The sequence below is a fragment of the Oreochromis niloticus genome, linkage group LG23 (assembly GCF_001858045.2).
Source record: "Oreochromis niloticus isolate F11D_XX linkage group LG23, O_niloticus_UMD_NMBU, whole genome shotgun sequence".
Lineage (NCBI taxonomy): Eukaryota > Metazoa > Chordata > Actinopteri > Cichliformes > Cichlidae > Oreochromis > Oreochromis niloticus.
The window spans coordinates 36,640,641-36,666,043 of NC_031986.2; the positions used below are offsets into that span (position 1 = coordinate 36,640,641).

Sequence of the window (25,403 nt, forward strand, 5' to 3'; positions counted from 1 at the left end):
ATTAGACCTATCTGGCTCCTTTGGAAAGCATGAACAAACAGGAACACTTTAAATGCAGCGCCCACTTGACTGTTTCCATGCAGCGCAGTGCAGTGACAACCATTTTTTTTACAGAGAGGACAGATTAGTTCAGGTGTGTCTTGGCTTAACCATTAAACCCTGGCTTTATCCAGTTAAATCCTCTGCCGACCTCTTTAGATCGGTGAATGCTGGGACCTTTGCCTGAGCTTTTACAGCATTGTGTTATTCTGCTTTTTGTTTTTTGGGGAAAATGTTGGAAAAGATCTTGCTCCTGCTCAGTTTGTCATTTTCTGTGGCGGAAGAGCTCTGTAAACCAGGTAAGGCTCTCAAAATGTAAATTTTGGTTAAATATTGTGTGTTCACATTAAAAAAAAAAACATAAATTCATTAATATGAGTAAACACAGGCTTTGTGTACAGGAGTTTTATCCCTTCTTAGCCCAGCAGTCAGTGTGGAATGCAGCTTCTAATCTATTTACTGGAACAAAGTCAGATTAGACACATAACTTAGCATTTACCTCACAACAAGGGTTTCATTCATTCCATCGTGGTTGTAGACTTGAACAATGATCCTAACATTGCTAATCTACAACCAAACTATGAGGAAATAGCTGAGAGAGACTAAATTTGATGATGCTGTTCTTGGGATTCAGTCCGTCAGCACAGGAAAGATACACTGCAGCAGCTACACTTCTCATCTAAAGCCTAGCACAGCAATTCATGGCACGCAGAGGACATATCAGTCTGTTTTATCTTTATAGGTGCTGCAGAAGGCTACAAAGTTCGATTCAGCATCAAAACCGCACTGGGAGATCAAGCTGTATGTATATATTTAAATATTCCTCCACATCCTGAGAACACTCTTCCTGCCATAAACAGTTCTGACTTCATAATATTACAAACAGGAATGCAATCCCATTCCCTAAAAAATGTGAATGTTTTGTGAATTGTAAATAAAGAAAGTAATGATTCCCAATCTATATTTACAAAGAAAATGTGTTGGATCTGAGAAATGTGATCGGTCATGTCTAGCATTACAATCAGTTGTAATTCCAGGTGCAACAATAGACCTTAGTAATTAGATAAACAGGATTAAGTATAAAAAACAACATGCTAGGCAGGGTAAGTCTTTCAGGGAGGATTTCAATACTCTGGCACAGATTTGTGGAACAAAGAGGAAAAAGAGAGAATTTTAATCTTCTACAGTACACTGATCATAGATAATATCATCAATGTTTCAGAGAATCCAGCAAAATCTCTGTACGCAAGAGAAAAGGGCTGAAAATCACTGCTGAATGGCTGTCATGCCCTCAGAGAACACTTTAATATAAATCAGACATGAATCTGGAGTGAACATCACCGCATGGGCTCAGGAATACTTTTGAAAGTTCAAAGTGTACCACGCAAATAAAAAATACATGCAGAAACAAGATCCAGAGATGCTGCTGTCTCCGTTTATGTAGCTCATTCAAAAGAGATTGAGACAAAGAGGGATAACTTCCTGAACAGCTTTTCCCTTTAAGAACTGTGATGGCGCTGAGTGCTTTTGTGAAGATACCATGGGCAACTTGCAAATCTTTAAAGGCACCACTGACAGTCAACGATGCGCTCACTAGCCACTTTATTAGGACCTGCTTTTATCTGCCTTAATCCTTTATCTCAACAAAGCGGTGAAAACATTTCTTTTATGCAGTGACTGCAAATTTTTGTTCATCCATTATGTGAATCTCCCTTTGCACATTCCAAAGGTGTCTGTTGGGCTGAGATCTGGTGACTGTGGAGGTTATTTGAGTACAGTGAACTCACTGTCATGCTCAAGGAACCAGTTTGAGATGATCTGAACTTTGTGGCTGGCTTGTTATTCTGTTGAAAGCAGCCATCAGAAGATGGGTACACTGTGGTCATAAAGGGATAGATGCTGTCAGCAACAGTAGTCAAGTAGGCTGTGGCATTTAAATTTAGCACTAAAAGCACCAGAGTGTGCCAGAAAAAATCCCCCGCCCTATTACAACACCAGGAGCATCCTGAACTGTTGATACTCAGCACTATGGATCCATGTGTTCATATCATTTAGATCAGGGGTGTCCAACTCCAGGCCTCAAGGGGCGGTGTCCTGCAGGTTTCAGATCTCACCCTGGGTCAACACACCTGAATCAAATGATTAGTTCATTACCAGGCCTCTGGAGAACTTCAAGACATGTTAAGGGGCTAATTTAGCCATTTAAATCAACTGTTTTGGATCAAGGACACCTGCAGGACACCGGCCCTTGAGGCCTGGAGTTGGAAACCCCTGATTTAGACCAACTCTGAACTTATTAAGGCTCATCTTTCTAATCTTCTATTGTCCAATTCCGATGAGTCAGTGTGAGCTGTAGCCTTAGTTTCCTGTTTTTAGCTGACAGGAGTGCTTCCTGGTGTGGTCTTCTGCTTTCTGCTTTAAGATTTGGCGTGCTATGCGTTGAGAGATGCTCTTCTGTGTGGTTGTAATTAGTAGTCATGAGTTGCTTTTGCCTTCCTGTTAACTCAAAGCAGTCTGGCCATTGTTCTCTGACCCTTAGCATCAACAAGGCATTTTCACATAGAGAACTGCTGCTTACTGGATATTTTCTCTCTGTTTTTGGACTGTTTTTTGTTACAGATGGTTGCGTGTGAACATCTAAGCAGAACCCGGGCATGTGGCATAAAAAGCCACTGACATGCATGCTGGCATGTGGTTGGACAATTAGATATGTATGTTAATGAGCAGTTAAACAGGTGGACCTAATAAGGTGGTCATGATTGCATACGCAGATTTTAAAATTGAAAGTCTTGCTTATTTCAGCAAGAAAATGCCAAACCACGTTCGTTGGGTACTGCAGCAGATAAAATCGAGAATCGAGAGATTAAACGCTCTGTTCAGACCTGTTATGCATTATAACTGTTCTGCACATCATGAAGGAACAAATATGACAGAGGAGGCCTCAAATATCAGCAGCGATACAGCAGCAGTAAGTGTTTGGAAATTTCCAAATACTTACAGAGGGAGTAGAAATGCTACTTTTCCAATTTAAATGCAACTTGCTGATGGTATGAAATTTAAGACACACACACACACACACACACACACACACACACACACACACACACACACACATAACACATTAACTAATTTCCAAATCATTAACTTCTGCTTTTATTAATATTTTACACGCCATCATTTTAGAGTCATGGTTAGTCAAGTACTTAATATTATCCAGATTTCTCTTAAAGTGCATGTGACTGCTTAATATGAGGCCAAGGTCCATGTGGTAAACAGTTAACCTTTGCTGAAAAACAGTCCCTAATCTGATGTTGCTGATATTGCAGTATCCCTGGAGCAAAAATGAAATGTTCCTTTTCCGGGCAGCTCTGGCTTTTGCCATGAGGGATTACACTAACGGAGAAGAATTTGGGTAAGAGTATGTTTTTGTGTTACCTGTTCTTAAACAGTTGTAAAAACATAATAGAACATCTCTTAACACGATAGGTGACTCACATTTTATAACTTCGCTTTTATTGTCTTGTAAAACTTCACCAGGGTTTCAGACATCCATCCATGTGACGAGACTAAGAGAGTGTCCTTCTGGTTTGTGGTGACGAGGCCGAACACCACAGATCTTGTTGATAAAGGAACTGTGGAGATGGCTATAAAGTAATCACATGCTACAGTTTTAGTTATTGGTATTATAGTTGGTATATTTTCTTACTAGCTGGATTTAAATAATGGATGTTAAAGTATTTTTTTTTAAACATTTATTACCCATTTTAGCATTTCCTAGATAATTCTAAAATGACTAACAACTAATGGGGTTTCCAAATAAATATAAATGGGAGCGTAATTATGTTCCCAATGAATGTTTGGCTCACATATGGTGCAAAAGTGCAGCTTTCTAGATTATGTAGCGCAGGAACAGGTGTGTCGTGACAATTTTTTATATTTTGCTTTAACGCGTGTGCCTGTGTCATGGCTTTTGGTTACTCTCTCACACAAGATTTGCCAGTGCCAGAGGTTTGTTTTCTTTTGAACAAGGCTTCAAAGCTCCAACCTAAACCATAAACCACAAACCTGATCACTAACCCTAACACTTCAAACACTTTGCTTTCAAACACCATCTATTTTATGTATGCTTGCATGAGCAGGTTTATCCTGGGTTATGCAGTGTGGCCATAGAAACCAAGTTGATCCCTTTTAGTTTTATGAAGTAACAGGTTATTTTTGTACTTAAGTAAACATAATTTCCTTCATGTAGGTAATGAGCATTCTCATTTAAACGTTTCCATCCAGCCATCCCACTTTTAGGGACTGGTCACCAGTCCATTACAGGGGAAACAGAGAGAGAGAGACGACTGTTCACGCTCACATTCAAGCTTGCTGTCTCCTTGGATTGTGAGAGGAAGCCAGGAGTGACAGGAGAGAAGCCACACAGGCAGGGGTACAATATGCAATGTCTACAGTGAAAAGCCTCAACCAGCCATTAACATCCACTATTTTAATGGATCACAATAACTGATACAGATAGCAGTAGAATTTATTTAAAGAGCGAACAAATATTTTTGGTAACCAAAAAAAGGTGCCAAGCAAATCCTGTTTCTACTGTAAATACATGTGTTATGTAGAGCAGCATAACTTAACGCAGGTGCTCTTCACCATTTTTGTATTTTTAGCATTTACGGTTAGCATTTATGAAGCTCAAATTTTGTATGGGACTTTGCACCGAACCACTACTCCTTTATACTGGGACGAGTCACTTTATAAATGTTTGGTCAACTAGCGTGTTTATTTCCAGCTGGCATCTTATCTTTGGAGGTTTTCCAGGCTCATGTCTAGGAGGAGACTCACAGACAGACTTTGGAATCACAGATTTTCCAAGATTCTGGCACAAATTCACCAGCTTGTAGAATTTATGTGGGAAGTCATTTTGAAGCCTTTTTTTTTTTTAACTTTTTATTTTGTACTTTTTTCCAAATTTATAGTACATACAAACAAAAATAAGAGAAAGGAACACAAAAGAAACAAACTAAACAGAATGAAGCACACATAATCTGTGGAGTGAAAAAAAAAATAATTATACACATATGTATAGAGAGGGGGGACTCCTACCAGCCAGCGTTTGCCCAAAGTACCGTCCTATCGATCCCGTCCCAAACACACCGTCCACCCAGCCCCTTGCATCCACACAAAGACAGCCAGACAGGGCTCGATGTCTGGTCCTCTCTCCAATAGATCCAGTTCTATCCGCAGTCATAACATATTTGAACCCAGAGCGGGGAATAGCAGGGCCCCATTTTCTCAGGACCCGGCCATCCGCCTATGCCTCAAAGAAAAAAAAACAAACATCCCAACAAGGAGAGGTCCATTCCTTATGGGGTTGAGTGGGTCTTATAGGCTATCCATTTTGTCCACTGTTTTCGGTATTTTAAAATCTGTATAGGAACGATAAGGTCAGCTGATTTAAAAGAAATGTGTTAAAATTGTAGTTTGAAATCAAACTACAGCCAATGTTTTTATAGAGTTTATTACCAGTAAGAATCCATCGATTACTATTTCTGATCCTCGGCAGCCTTGGCCCACTTCAGTAGCCTCTGTGTCCAGCTTGTACAGCAGGTCCTGCAGAGGAACTGGCCAACTGCAAACTAACTTAATGGGCTCACACTCACTGTTGAGGGACTGCTGTGTTAACTTGGCTTACTTTCACCACCTCCTCTTGTCTCCCTCTTTAATGCATTCGTTTCAGGGGATTCTAAGCTCTAAGACGACAAACTGGTTTCAAAGCTTCCAAAAAAACAGTTGCAGCCCCAGGTCAACCTAAAAGTTAAAAACAGTTTTATCACTCATGATAAAAAACGCTTTTGTGTGTGACTCATCAGTTTTAAGAGGTACTTAGAGATCCCCTGGAGGATGTATTGAAGTGAGAAATGACCCTGACCGGAGAAAGGAGTTTCAAATCATTTAAGGATTAATGAAGCAATGTTGCATGAACACGTGGAGCAAAAATGTGACTTTAACATCCCCATACTTGTGTTTTTGACACAAAGTTGCAAATCCTTAAGTATTTGGTCAATGAAACACTTGATTTTGTCTCTGCGCACCACTACAGTGGATTTTATCTGGATATGATTAAAATTCAGCTTTAATTAAAGCTGCATTAACCTCAATTGAAGCCACTTTCATATATTGTCTCTATTTTCAGAGTAATTGGACAACTGACTGACAAGTAATTGAGAAATAACTTGCATTTCGTGGCTTTAACTCTCAACATGACGTCCAAAGACAAGTGAAAGAGGCCATCGTTAGGCTTGGAAAATCAAAATAAACCCATCGGGGAGATAGAAAAAAACTTCAGGAGCTTTTAAAAAGAATGAATGCACAGACCAGCTCAGCAACACTAAAAGACCCTAAAGACCACAGAAGATAACTGATGAAGTGCATGATGACAGAATTGTTTCTAAAGTTAAGAAAATCTTTGGACAACCAGAACGATGGGAAGAGAAAAGTGGGGGGTGGGGGGGGGGGAATATACTGTGTTGCTGTCTAGAGTCAGTGCAGTTTTGCCTTTTCCAGAATAATCATCTTAAATGAAATCTTTTCTTTTGTCCAATAGGAAGTCGAGAAATCGCATCAACGGTGCTTTTCTGCTAACAGATCAAACTCTGGAGTTCGATGGCATCTATCCCACTCTGGCAGCACCGGTCTCCCCTGACACCCCTCCGTGGCTCATTGTCTTCGGGGTGGTCATGGGTGCAGTTAGCGTCGGCATCATCGCCCTGCTTGCGTATCCTCTGGTCCAACGAAAACTGTGAGCACATGACTGTGGATGTATTTAATTTAGCTTTTTGAAAATATGATAACTGAGCTTCATTTGATCTGCTCATTCTTTTTCTAGGAAGAAAAACAAGGATGCAGATGACGAGGACAGCGACGAAGAGACGGGGGTGAAAACGGCCGAAATCGGTGCAAATGATGGTATTTATAACTCGACGTTCTCGGACGATGAGCGATTCACGCAGATGTAAAGGGCTCTCATAAAAAACTCACTGCAACAGTGTGAAAAATAATGTGATTTTCTTTAAAGTTTCTAATTTAATTCATTTCAGTTTTGACATGTGAATTTGCTGGGTCTTTCAATGCAATAATCACAAGCTGCCTTAAAAAAATCCAGTGTTTCACACTATTTAACTGCCGTTTTACACATAAATGTATTTTTTCCCCTCAACCAAAGTGTCGAAGGATGATTTTTCAAAGATCTCTGTATGACAGGGTGTGTTAAAATATTTTGCCAAAGTGTGGTCTATATATTAACCATTTACAACCAGTCAAATGGTCTCATTTATGAAGAAGGCTCATCCCTATATTTGTACCTTTGAAGGAATTTAATAAAATACTCTGTTAAAACACTCACGGTTCCTTATCTGCACTCTGTGTTGGTACAAAGTTTCAAGATTCTGTGTGAACAGGTGTTTAAACTGCAATGTTTGACTTGCTGTATTCTGCCTCCCTGCAGACCATTTGGAGAAAAGTAACAGGGCATTTCCCTCAAATGATTTAACACCGGTGACCTTTCACAGGGAGTAAAGTGTTACCAGTAATTCTGGTAAAGAGTCTGGTCATATTACTGGTATTTCCGAGTAACATGACAAACATTATTAAAGAGAGAGATGTGACACTCTAAGAACCCTGAAGAAAAATCTATAGAGTTCTGTAAACATGCTGAATATCCCACCCCTCTCACCAAAGAGCCAATCAACAGCTAAACCTAGAAACATATGAGCCAATCATGATGCAGCATTGACTCAGTAGGGCTTGGCAGCTCTGTGCTGGCAGGCAAATCCACTTGTTAATCAAATTGTAGCTTGTATGCAGCTGCATTCGTTCGTGCTCTCATGGGATGAGCAGAGATGATGAATTTGTTGGCACTTGTTGGATTAAGACTAATAAAGTCTTAAAGGTGCTGAATTTTCACTGATGGCGAAAAACGAGTTTTATAGCTTATCTGGTGCAAATTCACCAAACATTTTGAACATTTTTAAAAATCACGTTTGATATTTGGTTTAATAAATGCAGTTTTGATGCCACAATGGTGACATTTATGGATGCCTATCTTTAGAGAGGGGCAATAACACCACTAAATAGGCACTTTTAAGTTCACATGTGGTAAAAAGTAAATGAACTGGTTCTTATATAGAGCTGTTCTACTCTGCTTGAGCACTCAAAGCACTTTGTTCAACTTGCCTCATTCATCCATTCACAAAAACACCTTTTTCATGCCTAAGTGGTTTCTATCTCTAATATTCACACTCAAATGAACTCTTCGAGAGCAACTTGGTGTTCAGTATCTTGCCCAAGGATACTTTGACTTAGTGACTAACTCAGAAATAATTCCAGTTGATGGTATTCTAATTTACAGAATAATTACAGTTTATTAAACATTCATATGGCTCTAAGGGTTGTGGTAACTTTTCCAAATATGTTTTTGAGTTTGAATAAAATTATACAGATAAATAATCTGACTAACTGGAAGATATTTTTTATTTATACGTTTGCAGGCTGACTTTCTAGAAACTTAAGTTAACTTTCCAGACACACTGGACCCATTTGTTAATCAATAATGTGACCAAAGGGAAGTTGGCAGATTTTTTTAAGGAGGACCCGTAGCAGCAGTTCTGTATAAATGTGTGGCCATTGTTCTGAGGGAAACATGCTATATGCTATATGTAAAAAGGCAAACAGTTCTTTAAAAAAAAAAGCAAATACTGAACTTTATATGCAGCCATGACAGTGATGAAAATTTCTGATTCCTCATTTTATTGACCTGGCCTTTTCACTTTCTCTGTTTGGTATTTTTACTCCTAAAATCCATGTCAAGCTGTGCACTAAGGTTATAGGTGCCATCCTTAAAACACAGAGGGTTTTCTCTTTGTTTTTGACCCTCAACATCCCTCATATATTCCAGATGGTTCCATCAGGGTAAAGGATTACACTTCCTAAAAATAAAAAAAAAGAAGCTTTTTGTAAAAATAGTTTTTTCCCCCGTGAATCATGGGAACAGTTTTTGGGACGTTTACGAGCATTAATGTTTTTCTGTGCTAAAAGGTCACCGCATGAGCCATTATGAGAACAGTTCGAGTGGTTTGAGTTTGATGGGTGCCGTATTTATTCAAACTGGTTTGCACAGGTGAGCAGCTATATCATACTTAACATAGAGGACTGAGGCTCAGGCAACACGGCCATCGTAAAAGAGACCACATCTCGAGAAATGTTCTTGAGATATCCCTCCCAAGACAATACTTAAAACCAGATTTGGAAAATGGACATAACCAACAAGCTGAGGGACCTGAATGAAATAATCAGAAGACGCCGCGCAACCTCTAAACATTAAATAAACAAACAAACCAGAAAACTAGCCACGTTTCACTGGTTTCTCCAGTATCAGCTAAGAGAAGGCTTTTTAGTCCCTCCCCCAAAAAAATCATAGAAGAAATAATCACATCGACCTAAATTTACAGTTTTCAACCAGAATTTAACGCAACTAAAAGGAAGGTGGCGCCATCTTGTGGTGCCATTTAGCAATTGTAGCATACAAGGTATTTATGAATTTTCAATGAAGCATAAGTTACCGACACATACTTTTATCCGGGTCTAGTTGCTATGGTAAAATTAACCTTTATGACCTGAAGTATGACATAGTTACCTTTCTTTTTTTTTAATAAGCTTTTCTATTTTATTATAAAATATAATAAATGTGGGATGATAAAAAATTAAACAGCTTTAAGTCTCTTTCGTTTCTTATCTCCTTGCTGAATAATTTTCACACTGCCTGATTTGTATCTAGGTGAAGTGTGTTTTGAATTATATGAATTTTTTAGCCTTAAAAAACAAGAGAACTGTCATTTTTCTTCTTCTTAATTATCAGTAACTATTTCCAGCTTTTCCTTTGTAATTTTCCAGCTGCAGTCCTTATGTTTTAACTTCAGGTGGCACCATTGTACTGTCAGTTATTGTTTCCTGGCCCAACGCTGAGGTCTTGCTCTTCACAGCACTTTTCTCAGCATCCCTTAAAGTGTGCGTAAATGTACCTTTAAAACATTTGAATTTCAAACATATTTTAATTTACTGTTATTTTATTTTTGTCTGACTACTTTTGAAGTGATAGCACAGCTCGACTTTCTCATTCTAACTTGTGTCTATATTTAGTTGGTTATTAGATTCAGTGCGTTCTTGTGATCTGGGAGGAAACGTGTCACTGCTACAGCAATATCTCGCAGTACCATGCCAGACGATGCGCAGCATCCTGATAATATGCTGTGTGGTGATGGCGATTTATCATCTGGCCTGTTCCTTTTATTCTGCATTTCATTGTCTTGCCTCTTTTTTTTTTCCTTGTCAGAAAGCCAAAGATTTTCTGTCAAATTTAATTCAAAAAGCAATCCAATTTTATTAAAACTGAGGCCGATTAAGACCTAAATTCCCCCTGCAGAGGAAGCCAGGAAAAGGGAAAAACTGAAGAAAGTAAAAATTGCTTTACGATGTTATAGAAAATAATGTTATTTTAATAACTCATTCTGATACCCTCTGAATAATAAATTAGTTTTGAAATAGCTATAGAAATGAGTCATTGTCAGAATGACAAACTGCCTGAATAACATTACCAAATCTCAAAGTAAATGATTATTTTTCTGTTGCCTGTGTTCTGGGCTCATCACAAGAACAATGGCTGTGTGTACTGTGTCGCATAATGGCTTTTGCCTAATTTTGTCTCTTTAAAAGGTGGGAGATAAATAAGCCTCTGGAGATAATTCCAGACGGCCAAACACAATGGTGAATTATAAATAATCTTGCGTGGGAGAAATTACGGGGAATTGTATAGTGTAAGCTCGTGTCTGCAACAGTTTAACTGAGAATCAGTCCTTTGCATTTCCCGTGTGGCGATTCCAGTAAATATCCAGCAATAATCACTGAAGTCGAGGTTGATGTTTATCTACATATGGACATGTTTTACTGTACTTTCACAACAACACACAAGTCTGACAGTGACAGTCTAATTATTTCTAATTGTGAGCAAATTGCATAGTGAGCAGGTTTTACTATAATGGTGACTACTTGCAGGAGTCTCTCTGCAGAGCTACAAGATACAATTAGACTCATTGGAGAGGCTCTGTAAACATGCGGCAGTGTGTGTCATGGCATGTTTAAAATTCTCGTGTTTTAAAATTCTCCAATTCACATCCAAATGTTTATAAATTTCAGGGATTATCTAGAGCGTGTGCCCCTATTAAACGATCAATATTAAATGTCACAATTCTGGTCAATATTTGATGAGGCCTATTTTCTAACAATGCAGCTTTCAGGGCTTAGAATCAATATTTTACATAAAAGTAAATTTTTCATAATGTTAGCTTTGAAAGCCCAAGTGCATTATTAATATCAGTTACAAGAGAAGTGTGAAAAGTGACAGGTTCCATATGCATTTGCTAAAATTCAGTGGAGGTGAAAACTATATGCTGTGCACTGATTGCACCACAAATCTTCACTGTACTGTCAGCCTCCTGGATTCCTCCTGGCAGGGGGCAAACAACAAGACGATTTCTGTCAGAGGCTGTGTATTTTGCCACCCCTGCTGTGTTTAAAATCCATCACTGCCAACATAGTTCTCCTCTCTGAAACTTTTCTTTTATTGGAGTCTAGAAATCCCATCTCTGTAGTTTAGCTCCTTTGTCCTCACTTTGTTTATGAGTCTCACTGAGAGTGGTCTCTGCTGTCTTGCCTCCCTCTGGCGCTCGCGTTTCTCCTTCTCCTTCCTTTTCCCTCTTCCTCTCTCGGATAATCTCCACCAGCCTCTGAAACTTCTGGTTTAGCTCCTCTATCCCTCCCACCACCCTCCCATCATCCTTTTCTCCATCGCTCTCCAGTGAACTCAGCGACTCGGCCCTTGAATCACGGCCCTCAAACTCGTAAGTCTGCAGTGAGTCATAGGGTGGCTGTGACAGGTCAAAGGTGACCTGGTCCAGACGAATATTCAAGAGCTCCTCCATCCTGAGAGGCTGCGGGTTGGTCGTTTCTGTTCTCGCCGGCTCCGCCCCACTTGCCCAGCCTCTGCTGTTGCCAAACATCCCCTCAGGTAAGGGCAAAGACTGTGGGGTCAAATCCTTTCCCTGGAGTCCACACATGTTCAGTAGCTGCACTCCCGCTGGGTACAGCCCGCTGCTGTTAGTCCCATTCATACACGTCCCTCGGCTGTTTGGGTTCAGCGAGCCCACAATGCTGTATGTGTCTCCTTTCAGGTACACAGGAGTGTTTACAGAGCTCATTTGACTGCTGTTTGAATAATTTTGCTCGGAAATGGAGGGAATAGAAGAATCAGTATCAATGTCATCTACGGTGCAGCTCGTGGCTCCAGTGCTGATTTGAGTCTGGGATGACCCCGGTCGCCCCTCTTGTTGGTTTGATGAGAAGCTGGTGTGACTTTGGCATGAAGACTCATTTGGGTCACAGTAGGTCGAATCTGCGGCCATGTTGGTGATCAGTGTTGACTCTGGTTCTGTTGATTTTGTCTGGAAAAAAAAGTAAGAAAGGAGATGATTTAAAAAGACATGAAGAGAGAAATATATGGAAGCAAAGGAGTGACTTTTTTCAACTTTCTTCCAGTAAACACCACTAAATATTTAATTCTGGACTTGAAACACCTCTGAATTGACTGTTCTGACATCAGTTCATCTATGTGAAGTATGTGGTTTTGAGATGTTTGATCTTGAGCAGGATCTTGAAAGACTGGTTGCGTGACTCTAAAAACTCTAAAAATTTTAGTTTCCAAAGGTTTTACTTATTTTTATTTTGAACAGGCTGTGCAGTCTCAGACTCACACGCCAAAAATAAGCTCTTTCTGATCATCACATAATCATTCACTCATTTACAGTTTAAAATAATTCTTAAATGTATCCACTAGTCTTTTACTGGGCCCTCAGATTACCCACTCTCTTAAACTCTTCAGCCAGCTTTCTTCTGATTGGCTACCCTTTGCAAACAGAATATCAACATATTAGGGTAAAATTGTCTAAAACTGAGCATTAGATCAGTTTAAAACATCAGCCTTATAATGTTTATATTTAATATGAGCGTCACACAACAGAATGGGTCCCCTACAAGTGTATAATTTCACAGTTAGCTATTAACTTTCATTTAAGTTGGTAATCCCTTATTTGAATCCATATAACTGTTACAACCATTGTTACATTTCATGTTTTTTTTCAGCACTCTTGCCTGACCTTAGCTGGATCCTGATTCTCCTTTGTGCCAGCTGCGATTGCTTCACTGCCTTCATTTCGCTCTGTAATTTTGCTTTTCACCATGCCTTCTGCTTCGAAACTACTGCTGCTCATCTCAGGAGAGTGCAGCACAGGCTCAAAGGTGTTCTGGTTCTGGATGATGAGGGAATTGCTGAAATGACCTCTGGTGAGCCCGTGGGTCAGCTGAGTTAGCTGCAGACCTGCCTCCAGTGGCCCGGCTGGATAATCTCTGAGAACAGGCAGTGTGTGGAGGCCGTAGCAGAAGCGCCCGTAGAGCGGTGCGGAGCCCGGACGTTGCTGAGGGTCCAGGCCCGGGCGTGGGTGACGACTCCAGCTGTACGTCCTGGCCCTTGGCAGATTTTGCTGGGTGTACCATCTGCGCCAAGAGATAAATGTCAGACAAGCACACAGTCAAAGACACACACACACACACACACACTCGTTTTCATATCTTAGTAAGGACATCTAATTGAGGAAATGCTTTCCTTAGCCGCTTACCCTGACCCTAACCATCAAAAATGAATGCTAACCCTAACCCTTAGCCTAAAACTAAACATAACCAAACTGTAGCTTAAAACCAGCCTCAAAAATGCCTTCAAACTTGTGGTGATGTGGATTTTGTCCCTGTAAGTGACTGTTGGTCCCCACAAGTATAGTGACATGCCAACTTTCTATCCTCACAAAGATGTCTAAACATGCACACACACACTTCCATGGCCAGGATAAACTTTTTATTTTATTTCTTGGATCAGCTCACATGGTTCGGTTGTTGTGCATGTGCTGTATTCTGTGCATGCTCTGCAGCGCTGTAATGTCAAAAGCTGCGGTATCTGCTTCCCCTCCCCCCTCATCGTCATACGATATGATGTTCTCCCTGACATCATCTTCCTCGAAGGTTGAGTGGGAGTCTCGTTTCTGATGGCGCAATGACAGCGAGAGTGCACACACCACTAACAGGCAAAACAAAAAAAAAAGAGACACATGACCATATACTCTTTGGACATTACAGAAGCAACCTGACACAACTGCTCAACGTCTTTAAAAAAAGTCACAAACAACACACAATGTTTAAAGTAGCTCAGAGATTTTAGAGAACTGACCAACCGTACCCAGAAGAGTTGTGACACAGGCCAGCATGGCCAGTAATGTCACCAAACTGAATATAAGAGACGGAGAGGCGGATGGCACGGGAAGACAAACCATGTGTCTCTCCCATCTCCTGTCCCTCTGTCTGCCCCTGTCCTCAGTCTGCATGCCCCCCCGCAAACAGGGACAAATAGTCACGGTGACTGTGCCAGTGTTGGTTAGACCCGAGGCCCCGTCGCGCAGCACAACTGGTACGTAAAGGGTGAGTAAAGATGAGGAGAAGCCAGGCAGGGGCTCTAAGGCTGTCTGCAGCACCAGGCTGGCTGTCACACCTGATAAAGTGGCAGACAAAAATTACAAAAAAAACAAAACACACACACATCATACACGGTCACTGCACAACAAACATGCACCACTTTTGGCTGGTGTCAGTTTTCTGGGTTTTGCATGAAAAATAAAAATAGGGCCAATGTTTTCGACCTCCGCTTTCTCTGATGGAGAGGTTGAGGGCAGAGCTGGACTCTGGAGGGATGCTGAAGTGAACCGGGGCGTCCTGTCCTCCTTGATCTCTGTCGATGGCTCGTAAAACCTGAACCACCTGAAGAAATCACAGATGAAAATGCATTGTTTTAAAATACAAAGGAGGTTAGAATTCTCTAAGAAGAAACAAAATAAATCAAAGGATGATTAAAGGTTGAAAAAGCATTTCTGTCTTTCACAAAAACGTCTAAATTTGTTCAAATGAAACAATCAATCAAATAAAAATTACTTATTCAAAAGTCATTATTGCAGCAAAAGCCATTCAATTTAGATTCTGAAATTACCTCCATAGATGTTTTTATTGTTTATGGTGTTCGTCTGACACAGGGGGTTTACAGGAATTAACGATGCATATGATCCAACATTACTGTTTTTAATTTTAGTGCTGTCATTAATGTTCACTGTATAGTGCTGTACTGAATTATCATATTAAATCTCTCTATTATTTTTACATCCCTGATTTTATTTGCATCAGTGTTACAGGAGTTAGCAGCGTCAAACTGTAACCTGAAGGCTCTGGATCAAACGTGCTCCTGTGTGTGTTTTCTCTACACGCATGTCAGGATAACCGGTGACTGTGGAACATGAGTGTGACTCCAGTCCAGCCTCTACAACCTCTGGATGCACATTTTCTCCCTGTTTGCACTTTTACATGGAAACTTTCTCACACTTAAATGGTAGCGGGGAATAAAGCTCTCCATCTGAATTGCCATTTCACTAGCTGGGACCACATCCTCGGTAACGATGGGCGATGAGGGATGAGGAAGTGTGAACTGGTGCTGCGGTTTGGGGAAGGCCTCGAAGGGGACTGGCGACAGCTCCCGGGCCGGGCAGATCCCCATGTACTAACGAGAAATGAATGAAGGAAAGGAAGAGAGGAGAAGAGGAGAAGAGAGGGAACAATGCCGGGGAAGGGTGGGGCATGAAAATGAGAACAGCAGGTATTGGAGAAGGGGGCCTTTTATAGCCTGAGGCCGGAGGGGGCGTGAAGGAGGAGTGGTCCCGCTCCTGAAATTCAGATGATATCTCCACTTAATATCTGCACTCTATGCAAAAATTAGACTTTGTGCATGTTCTGAAAAGTTCTTCATGCTTTATCTTTCAGTTGCAATGAATGCTAATATACAAACAAAGCTGTGTAAAATGTTTAAAAGAAAAATCAGAATGCAATGATTTGCAAACCTCACAAACTCCCAGTTTATTCACAAAAAACATAAAAATTTATCAAATGTTTAAAAAAACAACAACAACACAAAAACAAAAAGGAAGCATTTTAAGAAGAAAAAAGACCATTTTGAATTTTATAGCAGCATAAAATGTTTACCACTGTGTAGCATCCCCTCTTCTTTTAACAACAGTCTGTAAACGTCTGGGAAATGAGGAGACCAGCTGCTGGACTTTGCTGATAGAGGATTTTAGCTGCTCAACAGTCCTGGGTTTTCTTTCTCTATCTTTTGTTTCATGATGCACAAAATATTTTCAGTTGGCAAAAGATCTGGACTGCAGGCAGCCCAGTTCAACACCCAGATTCTTCCACTACAAAGCCATGCTGCTGTGCATGCAATATATGATTTAGCATTTTCTTTCTGGCATCTTTTACAGAGGTCTTTTTTTGAGGCCTTCCCTGAAAAAGACGTCATCTGAATTTGAGCAGATGTTGCTCTAAAACCATCATCAACATCAATGCTGTCTTTCCAGATGTGCAAGCTGCACTTGCATACCATCAGAGACTCAGGCCTTTGAAATGAGCACTGGTAACAGGCAGGATGGTCTCTTTCCTTTTAAGTTACAACGTAATTTTTTTTTATAGAAAAAATAGAAATTTGTTAATTTGTTTGGAGAACTTTAGCTAAATAAATGAAACAGAATAGACACATATGTATGTTAAAGAGTGATGGACGCGATCTGATTGTGGTATAAATTGCTGGAGGTACACATTACAGTTTCCTGGTTCTACGGGGGAGTATTTGGTGCCTCACTGTGTTACCCTCTGATGTACTGGCTACTTATCCAGGGCACGCTCAACATCTTGCCCAAAGTCAGCAGAGATAGGCTTCAACTGCCCTGCAACCCCAATTGAATTAGAAAATGAATGGATGGATGACTGATTTTATTTAGCCCATTGTTTTAAATGTACGCTTCATCCATGAAAAGCACTTTATAAGATTGTTTTGTAACTGCCCAATAAATCAGGTTTATTATTTGTCTTATTATAAAAGCAACCAGCCAGGGAAACACGAGGGGGGCCTTTAATTATGAAGCAGTCACGGGAAACAAAAACTGACCGCTCATTTATTTCTTATAACAGCGGATCAGTTTAAAAAATGTTCAGAATTAAATTAGATCAGAGCCGCAATTGTTACTGACTGACCTTTGTTTATTAAAACACACTGCTGCACTAGCTGTCAAATCAACCAACCAAGAATTACAGCTTTAAAGTCACACTAATGCTTTGCTTTTTCAAGTTTCCTAATTCCGTGCAATAGAATTAGCATGAAGGTTCACTTTGAAGGAATACCAGTCATCCATATTAAAATTAGGAATCGGTTATTATAATATTTGGAAATGCACTCAGCCACTCGAACGTTTGGGGGTTAGTTTCATCAGAGCTTATCTTTTTTAATCACAGAGATTTTACTCATACATAATATTTAATTAGCTTCCTGTTAAATTTCACATTTACTTTACAAAAGCTCTTCTTCCAAACAAACTCCTGAATAATCAGGCCCCATTATAGCTTAAATACTTAATAGTACCATATTATCCTAATAAAGCACTTTACTCTCAGACTGGAAGCTTAATTGTTGCTTTTAGAATTTCTAAAAGTAGAATGGGATGCAGAGCCATCAGCTACCAGAAATGTTCCTGTGGAACCAGCTCCCGGTTTGGAGTCAGACACTCTCTCTACTTTTAAGATTTAAACGCTCCTTTTTGATATAGCTTATCTCTTAGCTATGCTGCTACACGTTCAGGCTGCTGGGGGATTTCCCATGATGCACTGACCACTCCTACACTTCCCTCTTTTCAATCCTGATTTGTAAGTAACTTCTTTTTCTCTTCAGATAGTTTGTGTTTTGTCGTGTCTGTTGTTTATGCTCTCGCTATGTTATCCTTGTCTCCCATCTTCTTCCACCTAACGCCCCCAGCTGGTCTCAGCACACCACAGCCCCTTTACTGACCCTGGTTCTGCTGGACATCCCTGTTAAAAGGAAGTTTTCCTCCCCGTGTCACCGACTGCTGCTCATAGACCATCCCCGTGATGTTGTAAGGTACTTTACCTTTCTACATAGAGAACCTTGAAAGACTGTTGTGAACGCGTGCTATCTAAACATTGATAAGATATGTTGTAAATGACAATCATAATTAGTGGAATTATTCATCATACTAATAATGATGTAATTGCAATCGTAAAGTTCCACTGTCAGCAACCATCAAAGGCATATTTTGTTTCCTAATGCAAGCCTATCATGTTAAAAGGCTAATTGATTATGCTAGCATTTCTTAGAACAAAATCCCCTGAGGACTCCAGAGACAGGCTGGTGCTCCGCACACTGGCCTAGCCAAAATCTACTTCTTTCCAGCTGTGCAACCATGATCAGCACAGGATGGTTGCTGAAAAATGGGCCTCTGCACGCCTACAGAGATGCGCCGTGGAAAAGGATTTATGATGAATTATTTCATTAATCCTTAATTTAATTTACAACATCTCTAATCACTTTTTGATATATTGGATTTAAAAAGACAAATGTGCTTTGCTTTCTAAGGGATCCCAAACATCTGAGTGGTAAAAAAAAAAGGTGATCTGGTCTCTGTCTCTGTAAGTGGGACAGGAAGTTGCTCAGGCTTTGAAAAACAATCACTTGCGGGAGTTTGAGACAGAATGAACAAAAACAAGAACACAGTCTGAAGTTAAATGAAATAACAGGCAAAAACAAAACAAGAACGGACCTGACCGGGGGCACTGGAGTCACATACTGACGTCGTGTACTGCCTGTCCAACTCCGGCGCATTGTCATTCTGGTCTAGTGTCTCTATGGCAACCACAACCCTTGACACAAGATTTGGGTTGTCTGAAAAAAAAAGAAAAAAACAAGAGACTGACACTAATGTTAAAAAATTTGCACAGACTTTCTATCATTTTTACTACACACTTTGTATTCCCTACTGCAGGCAGCGCTTTCAGTGAAAGATGACTTTGGTGAGCTCTGCTGCTCAGAGCGCCCGAGGGCAGAAGGTCTGACATACCCCTCTGTGTGGCGATGACAGTGATATTATGCCACTGCTCCTGCTCACGGTCCAGCTCCATCACAGTGTTGATAAAGCCAGTGTCAGAGGCGATGCGGAACAGAGCCTCGGGGTCTGACTGGGGATCGATGGAGTACCTGAGATAAAGTAATAGGCACCATCAAGAATAGGAAGGGCAAAGAGAGCCCTGAGTGAGTGAGCAGGTGACTAAATGAGAGCGTGTCTGTGTGATAATTACCTAATGTTGGTGCTTTGTCCTGTATCTGGGTCCACGGCGTAGACCCGACCGACAGAGCAGACAGGGGGGCAGTTCTCAGAAACATCCAGATGGTACAGAGCCTGGGAGAATCGCGGTGGCTCATCAGCATTAAGGACCATGACCCGGACTGTTGCCTGGTCCTTAAAGGGACCTTTTCTTATGTATCGGGGATCCACTATAGGGTTTGTCACTTCCACTGAGAAAGTATACGAATTACGTGTTTCATAATCCAGGATCTGTTGAACAAAGAATAAAGCAGTTACTCTTTATCTAAGAGCTCTCATATATGGTTAAAATATGGATACGCTGTTTATTACTGCCCACATGCAAAACCTCATTATTCATTTATCTCCGAGTGTAATATACGACTTCCATTTTGGACTTTCATTTTTTGTCTGGCTTTCATACATTTCTTGGAAATTAATCATCACCCTCTCGTCTTACTTCACTCTTTGCAACCTCTTAATCTAAGATTCCAAAGTGCAATAATTATGTTTGAATGTCCAACGCTTTTAAAACCCTTAAAAGTAAAAAGACAACTTCACACTGGCTGCTTTTAACACTTCAAGTGAGCTACAGTTGATTACTCGTTCACTGTTACTCATTAATTGCTCATAGTAGAGCCCGGGGAGTCTGAACCTATCAGCGACAGTGGGAGTTTGAGTGGGGTGCTGAAGTGTTTATCTGCTTATAAAAAATTAATTCGCAAATACCAGACCAAAGCACATTTGTTTAATCACCGCAAATGTTGCAAATTGGAGATGTTTTTCTCATTATGTGGCTATTTAAGCATAAACACCTACATACGGCTTCAAATAGTAAGCTATTATGAAAATTGGTATAGGCAATAAAGTAAAGCTGCTTTGCACACCTCTGCTGCAGCTGCGTCCAGTCACTCACCTTGTTCAGCACAATGACAGCCTCTTTGTCTCTTCTAGTTACGTTGAATATTTCAGCCTCCTCAGTGTCCAGGATGGTAAACTCCAGCTGTGCATTTTCTCCCAGATCAGGATCAGTGGCGGTGAGACGGCCCACCTCCACACCTGGTGCCGCCAGCTCTGATACAGAGAAGGACCACGCACCTGCAGGGAGGAAAACAGAGTTTAACAGTTTCAGTGCTGCAGCTGAATGCTGATGATGATGGCTCAATTTGATATCAAAGCATGCACTTCTACACATATTTCACGACCAGATTTAAAGGTGCGCTGACATTATTTCAGCAAGTATAAGTACTGGCTGCTGTAATCAATGAACAGATCCAGACTGCCTACTTATGCAATTCCAGAGTAAGAATTGGGCCACGACAGTCATAGTTCTCAGTGGAAAAATGAATTTCAAGACTCAACTAAAGCTCGTATCACATCAAATAAGGTGAATATCTTCAAAGCGACTGGAAATTTAGTGTGGAATTTTCTCTTTGAGGCAATCTACATTTTCACCTTGCTGAGCTGAGCGGTAGAAAAAGTGGCACAGGAGAAACTTTACACCAAAGTGCCTGTACCTCTACTCAAACAAAAATATGAAACTATCCCGAGTTCCCTTCTTTAGTACAGGCTAGTCCAGGCTAATTTAAAAATAGAATTAGAAAACAATCAAAAACACACAATCAGTACGAGGAGCTTTGTTCCACAGCTTTAGGGGCTAAACAAGTGAATGCATCATCCCCTTTTAACAGTAACAGTTAATGAGTCTCTGATCTGAAAGGTTCAGGGGGTTCTGAGTGACATAAGGTATTAGGAGTAGTATGTAGCATGTAGTAATTTCAAAGTAATCAGTAAAATCTGAAATCACAATCTGTAGTGAATCAGAACCAGAGTAATTTTGCCTCAAGTGTTTGTGCTGTGTTTTGTACAAACTGTAGACTGATGTGTTCCCCATTTTAAAAACCATTCAAGTATCGGAAATATGTCAACGCAGCTAGCACGGTCATTAACTTTTGCTATCAACACTGATACGGACGTTCAAATTAGGCTCGGCAATTTAGACATTTTCTCTTTTTGGACCGATTCTTAAAAATGGCTCAAATGACTTCATTAGGCAAAAATGTCAAACATTTGATGACTCAAACTACTCGAATGCAAAGTTTACGTCCTTGACTCATTGCAAAAAAAAAAAGAATATCTTAGATCTTTGAACTGATGCACAATTAAGAACCATCCCAGAGCCATCACTAACATTTTACTGACGGTTCTGGGAAACTGACATTTTTAAACTACAACACAATTGATACTGAAAGCAGTTTAACAGCGCCGGTGCTACACTTGTCTAATAAATCCCATCAGTAATGAAGACACAGTAAAAAGACTCTAAAGCCTCAAATTCAGTGAGAGTTATTTCCCACTTTGCCATGAATGAGCTGTATTTATTAAAAAGAGAATTACAGAGTTAATTTGTTTTCCTGTTATGTTTAGTTAGGATTAGAGCGTGTCTCTTTAGCAGGCATGAAAGCAGGCACAGCGATCTGAGGCAGGTCCTTTTTACTTGGCTTCTCATGGTGACTTTCGCATATCTCGTAATGCTGCGTGGCACATTTAGGGAAATGCTTTCGTTTTAATCAAAGCAGCTCTACCTTGCTGATTGTTAATCATTCAATTCCTCCGCATAATGAAGAAGATTTAAATATTCCACTCTTGCATTCAAAAACTAAATGAGCCATTTGCGTAAACTGTGGCATTATTGTCAAACTGAAAATAATGACTTGCAGTAAGGGGGGAAAGATGTAGTCAGATATCAGTAAATAAATAACAGGCTGCTGACATTTGGAAATATTAAATAGCTTCTATAAAGCATTGTATTGCAGAACAATTTATCAACGTGAGGAGAAGGGGCTTTAAACATTAAGATGAATAGCGGTAAGCATAGACTGTCTGCGAGATGAAGAAGACGAAAAAGCCAGCAAAGATGAAGTAGTATACAGGGGAAATGCAGTATGTGTCTCAAAGTGTTAGACACATTCTGCAGTGATTTTACTGTCTATTGAAGCAGAAAGCACTGAACTTTAAGATGAAATATTAATATCATGGAACAGGGAAAAGCTTGGATAAGAAAAGTGGACATGATCTTTCACTCTTCTACGTCAAGCCAGAATCCATTTAAACCTCAGGGACCAAATGGGAGTGTTTATATCAATGTTAATGGTAGTCTTGGCAAAGGTTATGTGATTACAATTGACGCTAAAAACAATGATTAGGAAGAGTGCACAAAATAGAGAGGAGTGGACTGACAAGCTATTTAGCTCGTTTAGGGCTTTAGGTCTTATCTTGAATCTGTCAAAGTGACTAGGACCCAAAGGAGGCTAAAATATCAAACTGCTGTCACAAATGCCACGACAAGATGTTTCATCCTTGTAATCTCGCACACACACTTACATCCTAGAGCGACAGATATCGAAAGTAGCCAACAGTTAAATGTTGATCTGCTTACTCCTTCTAAAGTGAGGTGGATTGTCGTTGACATCGCTCAGCCTCACTGTGACGGTCGTAGTTCCCGATAATCCACCAAGATGGCCCCCCATGTCTTTGGCCTGGAGGACGACCAGATACTCATCCTGAGTCTCTCTGTCCATGTCAGGTACCGCCGTCCGCAAAATGCCTGGTGGAGAGAGGAGAGCAGGACATGCAGCAACAAAATCACAACAGCAACAGATTTCACAGTGACACCACGCCTCTTTGAATTACCATCAGCGCGAGTCAGATGCACATATTTTAGAATTAGGAAGCTGCACGCATGTAACTTCAGGCCACTTCTGTTTCTGAATAGATCACGGAAAATGCAGGAACATGCAAATGTTCTTATCCACACTGGACATATGGTGGAAAGGGATACAGTGCACAATATATACAGTGAGAGCAGTGCAGGGATTAGCTATGTGAAGTGTAAACATCAGCAGAAGAGTCAGGTTATGAAACAGCTTTTAAAAAGGTTGAGCTGCACTTAGGAAGATATCAACAGACCTGTCTGAGGGTCCACAGAGAAAAAGTCCTGGCCGTGAGTAATGGCATACACCAGCCGAGCGCTGTTCCCATATGTTGGATCGTCAGCATCTCTGGCTGTGACCTGGATTATTGACGTGCCTGTAGAAGAGGGGAGGCATGATACAGATGACTGGTCAATGGACTCTTTCAAATTAAGAACGTTAAAACAGGTGGCTGCTTAATGAGCCATGTAGCAGGAATACTTCACCCCAAAAACTGAACAAATATAATCCAACTCTCTGCTGTCTCACAACACACACACACACACACAAAGTTCCAAAATGCATATGCTGTTTGAATAAATACAGATACATTCCCAGTTACAATATTGCACAATTTCTCTTCTTGAATTGGTGCCAGTAGAAGTGCATTCAGCCACATCCACATTTTGGCAAAAACACGATTGTTTGCAGGATACTCAGAGAATGAATAGACAGCTGGCGAGGTGATCGAGAAGCAGAAATATTTTTAAAGTATTCATTCTTTCTAGCCGTGATAGCAGGAAGCATAATCTGTATATAAAAGATGGACTGACAAGTCAAATATCCAAATATCTACTTTGAGCATTTTTAAAAAGTTCAAATTTTATAACAGTTTGTGAATGTGGATAATTCATAAAGGTATGAGTAATGGGCAGTGTGTCAACAACAGGATAGCATTAGCTTTTCAACTAAAGGTGCAAAAAAGAATCCTTTAACATAGCAACTATTGATATTTTGGCCAGCTAAGCTGTGCTAAGCAAGCTTATTTTTGGGGCGACCGTGGCTCAGGGGATTGGGAAGCTCAGCTGTAACCGGAAGGTTGCTGGTTCGATCCCCCTGCTCTCTCTGTCCTGGTCGTTGTGTCCTTGGGCAAGACACTTTACCCTACCGCCTACTGGTGTTGGCCAGAGGGGCCGATGGCGCGATATGGCAGCCTCGCTTCTGTCAGTCTGCCCCAGGGCAGCTGTGGCTGCAACTGTAGCTTGCCTCCACCAGTGTGTGAATGTGAGAGTGAATGAATAGTGGAATTGTAAAGCGCTTTTGGTGCCTAGAAAAGCGCTATATAAATGCAATCCATTATTATTATTATTATTATATGACTTTGTAGCTAACTAGACATTGGACGCTAACTTAATTCCTCTAAAATTGTAAAATTCGATTGTAATGTTAGCCAGCTACAGACAATTTTCCTTTTAGGCCACTGGCTGGGCTAGCTTAGGTGTTGTGTAATATGTATGTATGACATATTTTTTGGTCAGATCCATATAACTCATTATGTTATTACATTGACTGATATAATTTCCCACAGTTGACTAACAGGTAACAGATAACTTACGCGAAAGTCTTTCACAGATGCAAAAATTACAATTGCGTTTCTCGACACCTGTTAGTGATGTCTGAGATTTTCCCCTGGCTACAGAGTGAAGAATGGAGTACATGTTATACAGGAAATAGCGAACGACTGAATAAGACTGTGTCTGTTTTGTTTTTCAGAACAAAGCCTTTGTTGGGTAAAACACTGCTAACATTTGATCACCTCTCAGGAGATTTTGTGTGGTTCCACTTTAATGTTGTTTGCTGCATACCTATGTTGGCCATCTCCGGCACCATGGCAACATAAGGTTCACTGGGGAAGACAGGTGGGTTGTCGTTGATGTCCTGAACTCTGATGATGAACTCAGAGGACGGCTCCAGGGCTCGGCCGGTCTCGCGGTCTGTAGCAGTCGCGACGAGACGATACTCGTCTTTCTCCTCTCGGTCCAGAGACTTGGTGACATGTATGTTGCCCGTCTTGCTGTCGATCACAAACACAGAGCCCACTCCCTCTCCCTCCAACATGTATTTAGTGCTTCCGTCTCCTTTGTCCATATCCGTGTGCAGCTGGAAAAACAAATACATACAGAGTAAATGGCTGTAACACCTTCATGCAACATTACCTACAGATGCTGATGCAGGTATCACTCATTAACACTTGCATTTGTTTAGCAGATACCGCAAA

General features: G+C 40.6%; 2 protein-coding genes across 4 annotated transcripts in view; one reads left to right on the plus strand and one right to left on the minus strand.

The window, feature by feature from the left end:
- cltrn (collectrin, amino acid transport regulator) lies at positions 1–7,433 on the plus strand. Of its 2 annotated transcripts, XM_003439947.5 has the most exons (6): positions 1–338; positions 782–840; positions 3,366–3,451; positions 3,577–3,690; positions 6,641–6,835; positions 6,923–7,433. In XM_003439947.5, the coding sequence occupies exons 1-6, from the start codon at positions 272–274 to the stop codon at positions 7,050–7,052; spliced, it is 651 nt and encodes a 216-aa protein (XP_003439995.1). In that variant the 5' UTR covers positions 1–271; the 3' UTR covers positions 7,053–7,433. The 2 variants fall into 2 exon arrangements, with proteins under 2 accessions (XP_003439995.1, XP_025758886.1); XM_025903101.1 differs by lacking the exons at positions 1–338; positions 782–840 and adding an exon at positions 2,293–3,007.
- Positions 7,424–25,403, minus strand: part of cdh24a (cadherin 24, type 2a) — a 27,873-nt gene continuing 9,893 nt past the window's right edge. For both annotated transcript variants that reach the window (XM_003439788.5, XM_005478831.4), the window contains 12 exons: positions 24,991–25,285; positions 23,403–23,522; positions 22,873–23,040; positions 20,350–20,531; positions 19,429–19,685; positions 19,191–19,327; positions 18,894–19,015; positions 14,886–15,003; positions 14,429–14,737; positions 14,077–14,269; positions 13,299–13,695; positions 7,424–12,587 (listed from right to left, as the gene is read on the minus strand). In XM_003439788.5, coding sequence (XP_003439836.2) covers positions 11,718–12,587; positions 13,299–13,695; positions 14,077–14,269; positions 14,429–14,737; positions 14,886–15,003; positions 18,894–19,015; positions 19,191–19,327; positions 19,429–19,685; positions 20,350–20,531; positions 22,873–23,040; positions 23,403–23,522; positions 24,991–25,285 — 3,168 coding nt within the window. In that variant the 3' untranslated portion in view covers positions 7,424–11,717. The remainder of the gene's footprint in view (positions 12,588–13,298; positions 13,696–14,076; positions 14,270–14,428; positions 14,738–14,885; positions 15,004–18,893; positions 19,016–19,190; positions 19,328–19,428; positions 19,686–20,349; positions 20,532–22,872; positions 23,041–23,402; positions 23,523–24,990; positions 25,286–25,403) is intronic.